General features: G+C 46.8%; 1 protein-coding gene and 1 long non-coding RNA gene across 3 annotated transcripts in view; one reads left to right on the top strand and one right to left on the bottom strand.

Moving 5' to 3' along the window:
- The window catches only part of ATIC (5-aminoimidazole-4-carboxamide ribonucleotide formyltransferase/IMP cyclohydrolase), a 25,032-nt gene extending 16,964 nt beyond the window's left edge, over positions 1-8,068 (bottom strand). Inside the window, exons 1-6 of the mRNA XM_064452119.1 lie at positions 7,920-8,068; positions 7,094-7,220; positions 5,220-5,296; positions 4,055-4,121; positions 1,587-1,675; positions 72-223 (exon numbers count right to left, since the gene is read on the bottom strand). Coding sequence (XP_064308189.1) covers positions 72-223; positions 1,587-1,675; positions 4,055-4,121; positions 5,220-5,296; positions 7,094-7,220; positions 7,920-7,941 — 534 coding nt within the window. The 5' untranslated portion in view covers positions 7,942-8,068. The remainder of the gene's footprint in view (positions 1-71; positions 224-1,586; positions 1,676-4,054; positions 4,122-5,219; positions 5,297-7,093; positions 7,221-7,919) is intronic.
- LOC135313418 (uncharacterized) lies at positions 7,422-14,891 on the top strand. Of its 2 annotated transcripts, XR_010373069.1 has the most exons (4): positions 7,422-7,586; positions 8,738-8,838; positions 11,954-12,056; positions 12,358-14,891. It is a non-coding gene; the product is annotated as an uncharacterized LOC135313418 (long non-coding RNA). The 2 variants fall into 2 exon arrangements; XR_010373070.1 differs by lacking the exon at positions 11,954-12,056.

Raw genomic sequence — 14,891 nt, 5'->3', positions numbered from 1 at the left:
TTTAAAGAAGTGAAAGAACAAAAGGCAAAGGAGTCTGGCCTAGCCCTCTGCTGCAAGGAAACATGACCAACCTTCAGTGCAAGGTGACGCCTGGTTTCCATGGAGGTGTCTTTGTCCCTGGATGCCATCATCTCTTTAGCTACTGCAGAGTAGTCCGCAGGGTCGCACACAACCGTCACGCGAGCATGGTTCTTGGCAGCTGCCCGCAGCAAGGCAACTCCTCCTGCAAAGAGAAGGACGGAGGCATGAAGCACTTCCCATCTGGACATGGCATAACAAAGAGCCACATCTGAGGCCAAGAAGGGACATGCACCAATCGATCATTTGTGCCAGGTGAATGTGCCCGTCTCTCTCCAGCAAGGAGAAGAAACTGTAAGAGTGCTCTTCAAAACGCAAAAGGCTGGTGAGTTCGACTCAATCCACAGGTGAAGGTGCATGTTGACTGCCTTTGCAGATACAGGCAGAGCTGCAGGGGCAGGAAAACAGGTCACCCACGGGCTGTGATGAGCAGCTGGGGCAGGAATGCCTTCAAGCAGCACAGCCACATCCTGAAGACGATGGCTGGCTCCACATAACACTGAAGCACCACCTTCTGAAACAGTGGGCTGCGGAGGGGTCTATAGGAAGATTTATTTCTACACTGCCAAGAAACTGAGGCTCCCAAATCTCTCTGCAAATATTAATGCATCCCACCCAGGTCCTCTGTGTAAGGTAAAACACCATGCTTCTCCCTTAAATCTGACTCTGCACAGCTATTACAACATCTTAAATCATACAGGCTACTAGGCTGTTGCAAAAGAAAAGTAGAGGCTGGCACTGCTACATGCAGAGTGAGTACTACTCCATAAAACATTTAATAGAGAGCTCTGCTGGGCATCATTTGGACTAAACTACTGCAAGAAAATTCATTCCCAATCCAACCTCATGGCACAAAACTGTGCCTGTACTCTTCACAAGCTGCCAAGCAGAGATGCTGCAGTGAAGGAACAGCAAGCCTTCTGGGGTTAATAACTAGCAAAAGCAGCAAAATTGCTGATGATACAGACGGCCATGGTTCCAAACTCAGGTACTAACTATTCTCCCACACATGCAGACCAACTCCTTTCCTTGTAACAGCTGCCTGCAGTGAAGTTTTCAGCAATCCCCAGAGCACTTTCAGTGGCTCAGCTTCTTCTCTCCAAAGCCCATGGTTTTTTGATTTTTACTACACTGCCAGAGGCTGCAAAAGAAGTTTATTCTGCTCTCTGTTTCAGTAGGAAGCACGCTCCACCTGGCCTTTCCTAGCACAGCCTTCTACAGTACATCAGGCTTCTTCCTTTGGGCATTGCCCACCTATGCAGCATGGCTTGCCAGCCTGCTACAACAGTCACTTGCCATTTGAATTGTAGGTCTGCTTAAAAGCAATGAGGTTTACCCAGCTCTTCTTTCAGACTGCTCCTTGCAACTCTTGTGCTCTTTAGCAAACTTCCTTCATGGGTGTGCAATGCCACCCAACAAGAATAAAAGACCTGAGACCACTTAGAGACCAGAACCATCAAGTCTGCCTGGAGAACATGGAGAATAGATTTGCTCTCCTTTTGGCTTACCAATATCAATCTTTTCCACTGCCTCTGGTACAGTTACATCCGGAGAAGATACCGTCTTCACAAAGGGGTAGAGGTTACACACCACAACTCTGAAAATTGAGGGGAAAAGCAGGTTACTCAATAAGAAATAAAAAAGCCAAATCGGGCTTGGAACACACAAGGTACTACCAATGGTTTTACAGTCTTATCTTAAATCAGGGGTCAACATAAAATCCTGTAGCCATGGCTTCTTTCTCCAAAACATTTAAGAGTCAGTGGCGTTCAGCCAAAGGCCAAATGATGTTACAATGGTGGAACAGTATACGCATTGTACAATTTAACTGAACCCTGTGCAGTAAACAATATTACAGGAGATAAAACCACAATATACAGACATTAGTTAAAAGGAAGAATTTCTTTAAATACACAGACCTGAGTTTAAATGTTTAGTGATTTTGGTGCACAACTTGAGCTATTTCAAAGGACTTCAAAGTGGGCTCTGAAGGTACTGAAAACAGGCATCCGCCAACTTTCATAAGAGAGTAAGCACCCAGCGCAAGGTCCTTTGCAAACAAAGCATAGACATTCTAATTTTCCACAACGTTTCCAAGAGCAGAAAGCCACCTACGTATCACCTTCTGGACTTTTAAAATACCAACAGCATATGAAAACTGAGTGCACAGCCTGGATCCCGTAAAGCCTCTGTGGCACATGAAAGCAGGTAGGAGAAATGACTTCCCCTCTCAAAGTAAGACTGTATCTTACTGGAATTAGTTTCTTGATCTGATCTGGAAGAAGCTGCAGTCTGTATTCCAGAAAGCACAAAGTAATAACTTGCCCTGTCCCATCCTACAAGTGCCACATGAACTGTAGTGAAAGGAAGTATCTGTTTTGACTTTCACAAACAACGTTTTTAATCCAAGAGAATTAATTCACTCTCTTGATCTGAACACATGAAGGCACTGAATCCCAATGCATGCTCAGTACTGGCACAGTGAATTGCTGTGACGCATACACTTGCGTCCAACTTTTAATATTCCTTTGTTTGCACACCGTGTGAAGCATTCAAGTGGAAAGGATGGTCAGCTTCCAGTCCACTTTTCAGAACCCGCTACATCTCTAGTTTTCCTATTATAGCTTTTATTGTCCATTCTATTTGTAACACACACCCCCCCCCCCCCAAACCATTCATGCTCCCAACCTGTTGCAAACCATCAGGAATCTGTGGACTTTAACACTGCTAATGCTTTTATCTGTGGAAATGAAGATAATCCATATCAAGGATTCCTACCTTGACTTGGGTATGTAAAATTTACTCAACTATGCAAAGACCCTCCTGCTGAGGATCAGCTCCTTCTGCTTTATTTAAGACAACCCAAATCCAAATTATTACTCTGGATGCGAGTGTACTGTAAGTCACTGATGTAAAGGCACGTTACTCCCCCTGCAATTCAGCAGAGCCTGCTTTCATATGCAGCGTACTCCGAACAGTCACCACTGCTGAGCCATCTATGAGGATTCCTGTGGTTTTAAATTTCAGGTTTTCAAGTTCAGCCTGGAAATCCATCCATCCTAGGCACATCAGTTTTAAAAAGTGATTTTAAAAGCTAAGGTGCATTCTGGCCCAATCACCACAGTCAAACTATACCTCCCATCCTGGCTATACCTACAATTTAGTATGTTCAGTTGAACAGCCATTCATTTCTATACCAGGAGCTACCCGCTGATGCAGAATTGGTTACTCACAATCGCTCGTTAGATGTTAAAACCAATTAGTTAAACATAGTCCAGGCTGCCCTGTGTGAGTGTACTGAGTAAATACATTCTAACAAAACCAGAAAAATATCTTTGGTACATTAGGGCACAAACTGCATTACTTCAATTTCTGGCCGTGGCTTGCTTGCTCCCATGATGGTGCTCAGAAAGCAAGTTTGCTGTCTGTTATCTGTGTGTTTTCTGTCTTTACAAATGCTGCATGCTCCTGACCCGCTTTCCATGTCTACTCTTTATTTACATGTTGAAACTCAGTAAATATTATGCAAATATCAAAGGGTATATTTACTAAGCAAGTATTTCAAAATCAGGAATTGTCATCTGATCAGACACCCAGAGCCAAGCTGAGGGGAGATGTGCCAGCCTCGAAAGTACCGAATTCAACTTTGGAAGAAGTGTAATGTGGTCCAACACTGACTAAATGTAAAGTGTCAAAATTCCCAGATAACCAGAAAACATTAAAACCTCTGTTCCATGTGGAAACCGCAATGGAACTTTCTTGGTTTAGTTTTCTCTTACTGCAAGTGATGAAGATGCATCTGTAGAAAACTGTATTTTTTGAAAACAGAATATCTCCTGACAGTGAAAGGAAGGACATTGCAGATCTTCTGGTGTGCAGATGTTACAACCTTACTGCTCCCAGTCACTGATGTTTACTGGTCTCCAGTGTTCATTTTTGATTACTGATGAATTGCATCATGTCCCCCAATATTTACCTTACAAGGCTGAAATTCTGTTTGTTCATATCAGCATTATCTTCTGGGATATTGCGAGCCAAGATGCCTAGTTACAAAAAAACAGTACATCTTTACTGAAGAAAGAACTTAATCACCAACAAATGTTTTAATTCAACATCTTCCTTCAGACTGTGCTTTTCCTCAGAGATCTTCTGTCATAAACTTCCTGATTCTAGTTCAGGTAACAGTCCTTAGCCCCTACTCCTCTACCCTATTCCATTTTCCTGTCTCTTTGGTTGTTCAGATTCCATACTAACAGGATTTTTTAATCCCCAATGCTAAATTCTAGAGCATTCCAAGTGCTGAACAGCAACCTCAAAAATGTACTTTATAAGCATTCAGTTGCTACCCTCAAAACACTAGAACTGCCATTAAGGAGTTCATGGAGAAGAAAAGGGCACCTGCCACTTATCAGTCAGCAACACTTATGCCTATGAAGCATCTGTAGCAAAAGAAGCTGTGCCTCTAGCTGAGCAGCACAGGAGGCTGGCTTGGGTCTAGGAACTCAGAGAAACACACAGGTGTCTGGCTGGCACAGAGTGAGCAACAGCAGGATCCTGGGTTCAGGGTTGTCAGGGGAGATTATCTCCAACCCTCAAGTATGATGGGCAACAGGTTCAGTGTGAGGGATCTCAAGCACCATAACAGGAGATGAAAAAGCAGATGGATTAATGCACAGATTGACCATTTATCAGACATATTCTTTGCTGAAGAGTTGCCAGGGAAGAGCAGCCATGCAGCAATCACCCACTAAAAACTATGCTGTCATGTTTCTTACACTGCACACCAGATTCATCCACAGGTTAAATTTGGGGACCTCTCTGCCTAAACAGGTCTGAAATTGACTCTGCAAAGAACATGCAAAGGCATTTACAGAGAAGCCCTGTTACTTGTAGCCCGGGGGAGGAAAAGCTCTGCTAACTGCATAGATGCCAGCATAGCAACAGAGGAAGTAATTCAGCCACAGTGCACCCCTCCACCCCATGCTTTTCACCTCTCCTGCTGCTGCTAGAGCAAATCTGCTTTCATTACCCAGTTCCTCCAACACAATCCTTAAAAAAGAGATATCTGTCAACCCCCCCTTCCCACCCTCACTGCCCATGGTTTTCTCTTTTAGACTGAAAATACATTAGCAGAAACATACCAGCATGGACTGCAGGATGAAGGGTTTTCACACGTCCACCTAACATCTCAGGGAAACCTGTCAGGTCCGAAACATCTCTGCTCAACGAGAAAACACAGCATGAAAATGTATGTGCCATGCTGACTTAATCTATAGGTTGAATGTTTCTTATCCCCATCAGGGCAGTAACTTAAATCTACTGGCAATGTTGGTTTTACTAGAAAGAGATTTAAAACCTAGGAGTTTTGAAGGCATCAAGGAGGGAAAACAAACTTAGCTTCCTTTTGGCCCATCTGTTAAAAAAAATAATTACCACCTTTCCATACATGACAGGAGGAGTTTAGAGAGAAAACACAGGCATGACTCCTCTAAACTTCAGTATCTTGTATCTCAGTAAGAATACAACATATGAAAGGTGTATTACTAAACTGCTAGGAAAAACCTACACTGAGTGACAGACCAGGCTGCATCCTTCTTACGGAAGACCAGGAAGTAGTTCTGAGATGAGGCATTCTATATCAAGATAGATCTGACCATTTTATTATGGTTGGCATCTGTCAACTAGTTAGCAAAATGTTGCTAGGCACAGAAGGATTAGTGGAAATAGCCAAAAAGGTGGTTTAATGCTCTCTCACTCTTCACAAGGTTTTGATCTGTATCTTATGCAAAAGCTACATCTGACAGAGGACAGAAAGGATGTTGCTTTCTAGTAAGTGACCCAAATAAAAAAATTTTATAAATTCCACTACAACCCACCCCCTCCCCACCAAAGAGGCAACACCTGCTTTTCCCATGAAAGGAAGCAAAGTTCATGGGTCACACTCAGCTAAGCAGCATGTTTATTTCTCAAATACACTGATATAACCAAGATAAGCAAATCCCAAGTCAACATGGTTAATCAGGAGAATGGAAGACCATCTTCAAAAGAAGCAATACCTCAGTACTCTTCTTCCCAGCTTAACCAAAACGTTAATTAAAGCTTCACCATTCCCTGTGACTGTTTATGATGGTAAAGGCACAATAACTTGGAGAGGGAGGGGAAATGAGACTATCCTTTGCTTCAGGCTTCACTGAAAGCACAGCCAAGCAAAGTTGGAGACACATGACCAAGTGCTGGATAACAGCAAGGACATGAAGCTCTGGAGACGATATATATTCATGCTGATGTACCAGACGCCTGTCACTACATTCACAGGAAGTAAAAAAGGAGTCACAGTCACCTTGTCCTGACAAGTAATTGACAGAATTTTCATCACTGTACTGGAAACAATTTTTATTTGGTCAGAGTTTTTTTTAATCACAGCATGGGAGAAACTAAAACAAAAGTTCCCCGGAATCACGGGCCAAAACAGCTAGTGACTGTATGCACCCCTTCTCAAAACAGTGGACACACAACACTTAAAGGCTCTGTCCGAAAAAGCTGACCATCATGCTGGGAAAATTATTTGTGACAAATCATCTCCAGTGAGCTTCAACATATTCCTGACAGATCACCTTTCCTGTCCCAGGACTGGGCAAAGATCAACTCTCACCTGGCTGTGAAGAGCAGCACTAGGGTCAGGTTATGAATTTCAAAACAACTGATTGTCTCACAGGGAAAAAAGCTGGCTCAGGGCAGACAAGGCATCCCCTCCAACACAACACTCCTGACATCCCTCTGCGTGCTGACCGGCACAGTAACACTCTTTGGTCTCAGTCAAACAACTTTGGGCCAAGAAGGTTCTTAAGTTTGCTCTGGGACTTTTGGGGTGGGTTTGGTCTTTTTTTTTGGAAGGGAAGATTCACTTTCAGTCCAGTTTTCAATCTTTTTTGCTCACAGATCGAGAAAACAATTTAAGCAACCTCAGGACCCGCATAAGCATTTTTGGTGGAGATGTATGGGAAAGTGTCTGTACCTGACAGGCAAGCCAGCATCTCTCAGGGACTTGGCTGTTCCTCCAGAGGCAATTAAACCCAGGCCAAGAGCATTCAGATTCTTTGCAAATTCCACCAGGCTGGTCTTGTCAGAGACGCTGAGTAAAGCTAACAGGTGGGAAGAGCAGAAATATTTCGATTTTAAAAGTAGAACAGAGAAAGGAAACAACAGGATTAAGAGAGGGAAGCCTTTAAAAGTTCTGTAACTTAGGAATCTTCTCTGATGTGAGATGACTGGGTCGGGAAGGTAGGAGCTGACCGCCTCACGCTTGCCTGTCCCCACGGGGAGAAGCCCCCCACAGACACACAGAGACCCCGGGGGGAGGAGGCAGCGCCACCGCCGTCGCCTCCCCGCCTCGGGGCACGAAAGGTGGGACATCCCCTCGCCGCCCTTCCCGCTTCTGCTCCCGCCCGCCAGTTTAAGCCCCTCTTTCACAGAGCGGCGGCTGCCCACCAGCTCGGATCGAGGTCAAGGTATCACCAGCCCGCAGGGAAAGGAGCGTCCCCCGCCACAAACACGCACATCCCGCCTCAGGCCGCGGGAACTACCAGGTCGGGAGCGGCGGCCCCGCTCCGAGGCGAGCGGTACCCAGCCGCCCCTCGCCTTCCGGGGCCGTCCTCTTTAGCTGAACCCTGAATACGCCTCGGTCCGCCATTTCGTGGCCCGGCTAGAGGGCGAGCCCCTGCTATCCCTCCCTCCGCCCCCCTATACCCGGCGGCCGCCACCGGCCGCCGCCGCCACAACCACAGCGGGCGGTCGATCGCGGCCCACCCCGGTTCACCGGGTCCTGGCCGCCCCCGCGTTACCGAGCTGCTGCCGGGCGGCCATGGCGCCGTCGGGGGGTGCGCGCCTGCGGAGGCAGGAGGGCGGGGAGGAAGGAAAGGAGCGAGTGGCGGCGGCCCGGCGGGATTTGGGTGCCCGCTGCTCGGGGGTGGGGAGGCGGGAACCTGAGGGGCCGGCCCGGACGGGGCGGGGTATGGCGGGGAGGCGGCGGGCTGCTAACGGGGGTGTGTAACACACGGGTGGCGTGTCACGCCGCGCTGGGGGGCGTGGGTGTGCGGAAAGGCACCTGCGTGCTCGGCGTGCAACGCTCTGTGTGAGGAGCCCAGAGCGAGCTGTGGGTGCCCCGTTGTTGAAAGTGTTTCCTGCGCACCACGTGGAGTGCCCACGGGTGTTCGGTGCGCACAGGCGTGCGGTGCGCAGCAGGGCCTGCGGCGCACCTATGTGCACGCGCACCTACGCCCTGTACGTACGTGTACGCCCTGCAGGTGCGGTGCGTGTGGGTATGGAGAGCACGCGCGTGGATGCGTCCAGCGTGCTGCCATGGGGGAAGCAGGCGCGCAAACGGGCAGCGGCGCCGGGGTGAGGAGGGGGTGCTCCCTTTGCCACCTCTGGGCTGCAGCTGGCGGTGCCCCTGCTCGGCAGGTCCCAGTGGGGACGGGGTGGGTAGCCACAAGCGTGGTGCCTGCAAGCCGAGCACCGTCAGGCCAGGGTACACGTTTTTCTTGGGCCCCTTCAGTGACAGGAAACCCAACTGACTAGGCAGCTGAAAAATGAGGTGTAGGTGAGGCAGTACCTCATTGCAGTGAAAGGTGGTGTAATAAGGACAATTAATTTTTCGCAGAAATACTCAGTGGAATTTCATCTGTGGCAAATCCTCTCGCAGAGCTTACAGTCTACTGATGAGCAGGGGCAAAGACAAAACGCTTGTTTACCAAGTCTGAGGTAAAAAATTAAGCTTGCAAGTAGTAGAATGATGCTTTTCTTCCCTTTATTTTTTATTTTTCTTTGTAAGAGCAATTAACAGGGGGAGCCTTTGTCCCCTACAGGCCTCCAAATTTCCTGGAACTCCTTGGAAAAGAGTTTTTCTTGTTTTTGTTCTAACTTGTGGTTGACAGGTAGCACTGACGGAACATACTGGTTTTAACATTGCTGGTTCAAATCTCTGCTGTGCCCCGGTACACCCCAGCAGAGTTAAAGTGCAGCAGTGGGACAGCAGCAACCCATCCTGCTTTGCAGGTAGAGAGCTCTCCAGTTAATTTCTAGCACAACCCCTGGCTGTCACCCTGCTGGTGTTCACACAAGGCCTCTCCATGGCTGCCCTGTCACATCAGCAGCATGCAGTCAGTGCTGCCATTCCCAGCGGGTAGCATTGCCCAGCGAAATCATAGAATCATAGAATTGTTAAGGTTGGAAAAGACCCTTAAGATCATCGAGTCCAACCCCTAACCTATCACTGCCAAGTCCAGTACTAAACCATATCCCCAAGTACCACATCTACGCTTCTTTTAAATACCTCCAGGGATGGAGACTCAATCACCTCCCTGGGCAGCCTGTTCCAATGTTTGACAACCCTTTCGGTGAAGAAGTTTTTCCTAATGTCCAACCTAAACTTCCCCTGGCACAGCTTGAGGCCATTTCCTCTCATCCTATCACTTGTTACTAGCGAGAAGAGACCGAACCCCGGCTCGCTACAACCTCCTTTCAGGTAGTTGTAGAAAGCGATAAGGTCTCCCCTCAGCCTCCTCTTCTCCAGGCTAAACAACCCCAGCTCCCTCAGCTGCTTCTCATAAGACTTGTTCTCCAGACCCTTCACCAGCTTTGTTGCCCTTCTCTGGACACACTCCAGCACCTCAATGTCCTTCTTGTAGTGAGGGGCCCAAAACCGAACACAGTACTCGAGGTGTGGCCTCACCAGTGCCGAGTACAGGGGCACGGTCACCTCCCTGCTCCTGCTGGCCACACTATTCCTGATACAAGCCAGGATGCTGTTGGCCTTCTTGGCCACCTGGGCACCCTGCTGGCTCATGTTCAGCTGGCTGTTAACCAGCACCCCTAGGTCCTTTTCCTCCAGGCAGCTTTCCAGCCACTCCTCCCCAAGCCTGTAGCGTTGCATGGGGTTGTTGTGACCCAAGTGCAGGACCTGGCACTTGGCCTTGTTGAATCTCATACTGTTGGCTCTGGCCCAATGATCAATCCTGTCCAGGTCCCTCTGTAGGGCATTTTTTTTTTCTATTAAAGACTGAGGCAAAGAAAGCATTAAGTACCTCAGCCTCCTCCTCATCTTTCATGGCAAGGTTACCTTCCGCATTCAACAAAGGAGGGAGGTCCTTCCTGGCCCTCCTTTTATCACTGATGTATTTATAAAAACATTCTTTGTTATCTTTAACAGTGGCGGCCAGTTTAAGTTCCAGCTGGGCCTTTGCCTTCCTAATCTTTTCCCTGCATAACCTCACAACATCCTTGTAGTCCTCCTGAGTCACCCGCCCCTTATTCCAAAGGCAGTAAGCTCTCCTTTTTTTCTTGAGTTCCAGCCAAAGCTCCCTATTCAGCCAAGCCGGTCTTCTCCCCCGCCTGCTTGACTTACGGCACACGGGGATTGCCTGCTCCTGCGCCTTTGAGACTTCCTTCTTTAATAACATCCAGCCTTCCTAGACTCCTTGCCCTTCAGGACTGCCTCCCAAGGGACTCTGTTAACCAGACTCCTTAACAATCCAAAGTCTGCTCTCCTGAAGGTCAGGGTAGTGGTTTTGCTGACCCTCTTCCTTAGTTCTCCAAGAATCAAGAACTCTGTCATGTCATGGTCGCTGAAATGGAAAACGTTTTGCAGGTATCAGAACCAGCAAGCTGGGACCTGGTTGCCTTTGTGTAACGCACATCTCTGACATGTTACCTCTGGGGTAGTAGATGCCTGGTGTATGGGTTTTGAATCAGGTCCTTAAGCAATAAAGCCAGCGTGAGCAGGCCCCTGAGACATGCCTGCATACTTCTCATGTTTTCATTGTCAACATAGGTGTTCACTGTACACCTGCAGCTTCTGGAGCAGGCAGACTGCATTAGGCTCTCTACTTTCATTTAAAAAGAACAAATAAATAAAGGTTTCTAGATCTTGCAGGCAAAAAGCTGGGAAGTACAAAACAAGTGCAACTGGAAGGCCTAGAAACTTGACTGGTTTTGATTTGTGAATCTCTGGGCTTGGGCAGTATTGTCTGTGTAAGAAAGAGTCAAGCAAGAAATACTAAACACACTAAGTAAAACCCAGTATATGTATTACTCTTAGTAGTAGCTAGTGACAAGCAGTAATAAATTACTGTTCAGAAGTGTGGCTGGGGCCAAATGAAAATATACTGTTAAGTGGTACATGAGCACTATCATTATGAAAATACACACCTTTGAGAGAATAAAAGGTGTACGAAGAGTACAGATCTGTACAGCTGAGGTGGGCTTTGGGGATGATTAATGTATGTGAAAATGAAAAACTCGACAGAGCTCTGCATATTTATCCAGTGTTGGAGAGCAATTGCGTATTCTGGTGCAGTGCCTGCGAAGCTCAGGAACAGGACACATGCTGTTTGTGAAGCAGGGTGTTCTGTGGTATTGCAGAAGCTGCGTACGAGTGGGTAGCCATGTCAGCCTATGCACAAGAGGACAGGGCCACTACTGCTTCCAGACAAACAGTCGGAGGGATGTTATCAGCGTAAATATTGGCATTTGCTTTTTTAGCTTCTCCTGCGTTTTTTTGTCCCTTGGCGTGTGAAATGAGGTTTCTGTTTGCACAGGGGCTTGTGTGGCAGGAGGGCGATTTGGGTTTACCCCATGTCCTCTCTTGGATTGAATTCCAAGAAGGGATGTTCTGGCTGTGTGATAGAGGGGTGTATAGATTTGGATGTGACAGATAATGTCCTGGTTTGGGGATGGCCACGCAGGGAAAACAAACAGTCTGCCTCCCCAAAGGTTTAGTTTTGCTTTATAGAGCTTAACTAATTAACTGCTTTTTGTGATGTTGAGAGGACATTCAGGTATCCTGTGCTCTGCTCATGTCCCATCATTAATTCAACAGGAATGAGGTCTCACTGGAGGTTTTTCCTGGTGTTTTAAACCATTGCAGAAGCTCATCTTGAGCCAAGAATGCAGTAACATCACATTAGAAATCATGGGAAGAGGTAAATACTGGAATTACAAATACCAGATTAAGGTTATTTCTAAATCATACCAGGGCCTACATCCAAGAAAGAAAAACCAGGCTTAATTAGCAATGTACTGTGCTGCGTTAATGAAGAGAAGTAAAAAGAGGAGGAAGCTGAATAGAGACATACAAAAGGGATGGTGTTCCTGGTTTTGCTGTTGTCAGGACAATACCCTAGATTCCCTTCTCTTGAGACTGTAGGGAGTTATAGCAATGTTTTTTTCCTGGCTCTGAGACCCTATTGTAAGTCTGTTCTCTCTTGTTTTTTTTCCATGTAGCCCACCAAGAGGAATGTAGAGAAAATGGATTAATTTGGCTGTGTATTAATCTGCTATGTAGGAAGCCAACAAGCTAGGGTTCTCCAGCTAATACTGCAGCTGTCTGGGGGCTAGGAGAGAGGTAGGCTGGGCTGGCAGTGGACCAAGGAAGACCCTGCCGAAATGCAGGAAACCAAAGTGCAAGTCCCTGTTTTAGTCTGGTTTGAGGCAACCCTGGCTTAAGGAATGTAGTGTCATCGGTGGTGAGTGTTACAGCAGTGGTCGGATCCGGATCTGCCCTACTCCAGTAAACGTGTCTCATTGCCATGAAGCTGCTTTGGAAAAACATGATACTGTGGACACCTCTGCCTGTACAAAAACAACCTTCAACTTTGACATTCTTCATCATACCAAGTTTATTTTTCTTAATGAGGCCCTGCGTTCATTTATATAGTTCCCCACACCCTATTCACATGCAGACAACCCCTTGCCTCTTCTACGCTCTTTCTGAGCTGCCTTCAAGCAAAGTTTGCCATGTCTCAGCATGGTGGTATTTAGCATGATGTAAGACAAATACACCTCTGTCCTACTCAAACTCTTGGTTTTTTACTGAGTTATTTAAATGGGAAGTGAGGAAGTGTAAGTAAGGAAGATGTTACATTCACAAGTGGCACTGCTATCATCTGCATTGTTCTGCTACCTGGTATCTTCCTTCAGGATGCTGTCTGCCAGACACTGGGCCTCAATTTCTCCAGTTTTACAGAGACCACAGTCTTACAAGCACTTGCATGTACCCCTACACTCAGTATTATGGGATTACTTACCACAAAGTTGAGTACTCATGAAGGTGCATGCTCAAGCAGGCTTCAAATGCCCTGTCTCAAATGTTACACAACCATAGAGATGGGAGTGGAATTTAATACAGGCTATTTCTCAATGGATAGTGCTATATCCAGTCTTTTGGTTTATCTGCCTTTTGCTCTAAGGGTTCATGAGAACTTGTCCTGGTTCTGGCTGGGATAGTTAATTTCCTTCAGAGTAGCTAGGATGGGGCTGTGTTTTGGATTTAATGTGAGAATAATGTTGATCACACACTGATGTTCTCATTGTTGCTAGGTAGTGCTTACACTAGTCAAGGACTTTTTCAGCTTCCCATGCTCTGCCAGGGGCACAAGAAGCTGGGATGGGACACAGCCAGGACAGTTGACCCCAACTGACCCAAGGGACATCCCACACCATGTGACGTCATGCTCAGCATATAAAACTGGGGGAAGAAGAAGGGAAGGGGGGGATATTTGCAGTGATGGCGTTTGTCTTCCCAAGCAACTGTTACGCGTGATGGAGCCCTGCTTTCCTGGACATGGCTGAACACCTGCCTGCCCATGGGAAAGAGTGAACAAATTCCTTGTTTTGCTTTGCTTCTGTGCGCAGCTTTTGCTTTACCTATTAAACTGTCTTTACCTCAACCCACAAGTTTCTCACTTTTACTATTTTGATTCTCTCCTCCATCCCACTGCAGAGGGGGAAGTGAGCGAGCGGCTGCGTGGGGCTTAGTTGCCAACTGGGGTTAAACCACAACAGAACTTCAGGGTGAGGTCTTTTTTGTGTTTTCCAGAAGAAGAGCTGCTAATTATTGCTCTGTTGAACCTTGTTCAAAAGCTGCATCACACTGCCCATACCACTTGCCACCAGTTACCAAATCACTGGGGTAACTCCAGCAGCTGAGCTGACAAACAGGCTAGCTGGGAGTACTCCACAATAACAGACACTCAAGAGCTCTGATGCATTTTGAGTGTCTTTTTCAACCCTTATCAGCTTGGAGCAGCTTTTGTTTTACTGTGTTCCTTGGAGGTCCCATTTAAATCACATACATGGGCCTGGCATACTGTCTGTCAGCTGTCCTTGTAAATCTGTGATCAGGGTCCCACATAGCTGCAGAGATGATGACTGGCCTGTTAGCTAAGGTTCAGAGACACCAAAGAGCTTTGTGTGTACAATTTGACCTGGGGTTTGAAGGTTATGTCCCCTGTTCAAGCACCAACATAAGTGGTCGGTTTTCCCAAACCTTTGATATCACTGTCTAGTGCTTTTCCTGCCAAAGAAACAATTTCCTTGTGATAGAATAAATACTGCAGATTTCAACCTGAGTTATTCTCGTAATGCTCTGGATTATGAATGAGACCCAAAGGTGCATAAACCGAACAACAATTTATTTTCTGAATGTTCCCATTCCTTTCCTCAAAGAGACTTGTTCCTATCCAAGCATAGAAAGAATAATAATAATAAAAAGGTAAGAAATAGTTTCTCCTGTTGGCGAATTGGTGCCTACTTACTCTGTTTTCTGAAATCACTGTGCAGTGAGACAATGAATCCCAAAGCATGAAATCCTGCGTTGGTGGGTGAGGAAGCAGCCTGTGTTGTGTAAGCAAAGGGGCAAAGCAGCGTTTTAAAGAAAGGTCATGAGCCCTCAGAGCAGCCTCAGCTGAGCTAGATGGAGGCAGCAGCGGTGGTGTGTTACGGACATACGGGGTGCACGTATGGGAGGAAGATGTTTC

Source organism: Phalacrocorax carbo, chromosome 5 (genome assembly GCF_963921805.1).
Source record: "Phalacrocorax carbo chromosome 5, bPhaCar2.1, whole genome shotgun sequence".
Taxonomy (NCBI): domain Eukaryota; kingdom Metazoa; phylum Chordata; class Aves; order Suliformes; family Phalacrocoracidae; genus Phalacrocorax; species Phalacrocorax carbo.
Note: the sequence above shows the minus strand (reverse complement) of the source record. Positions and strands in the feature narration are given on the sequence as shown.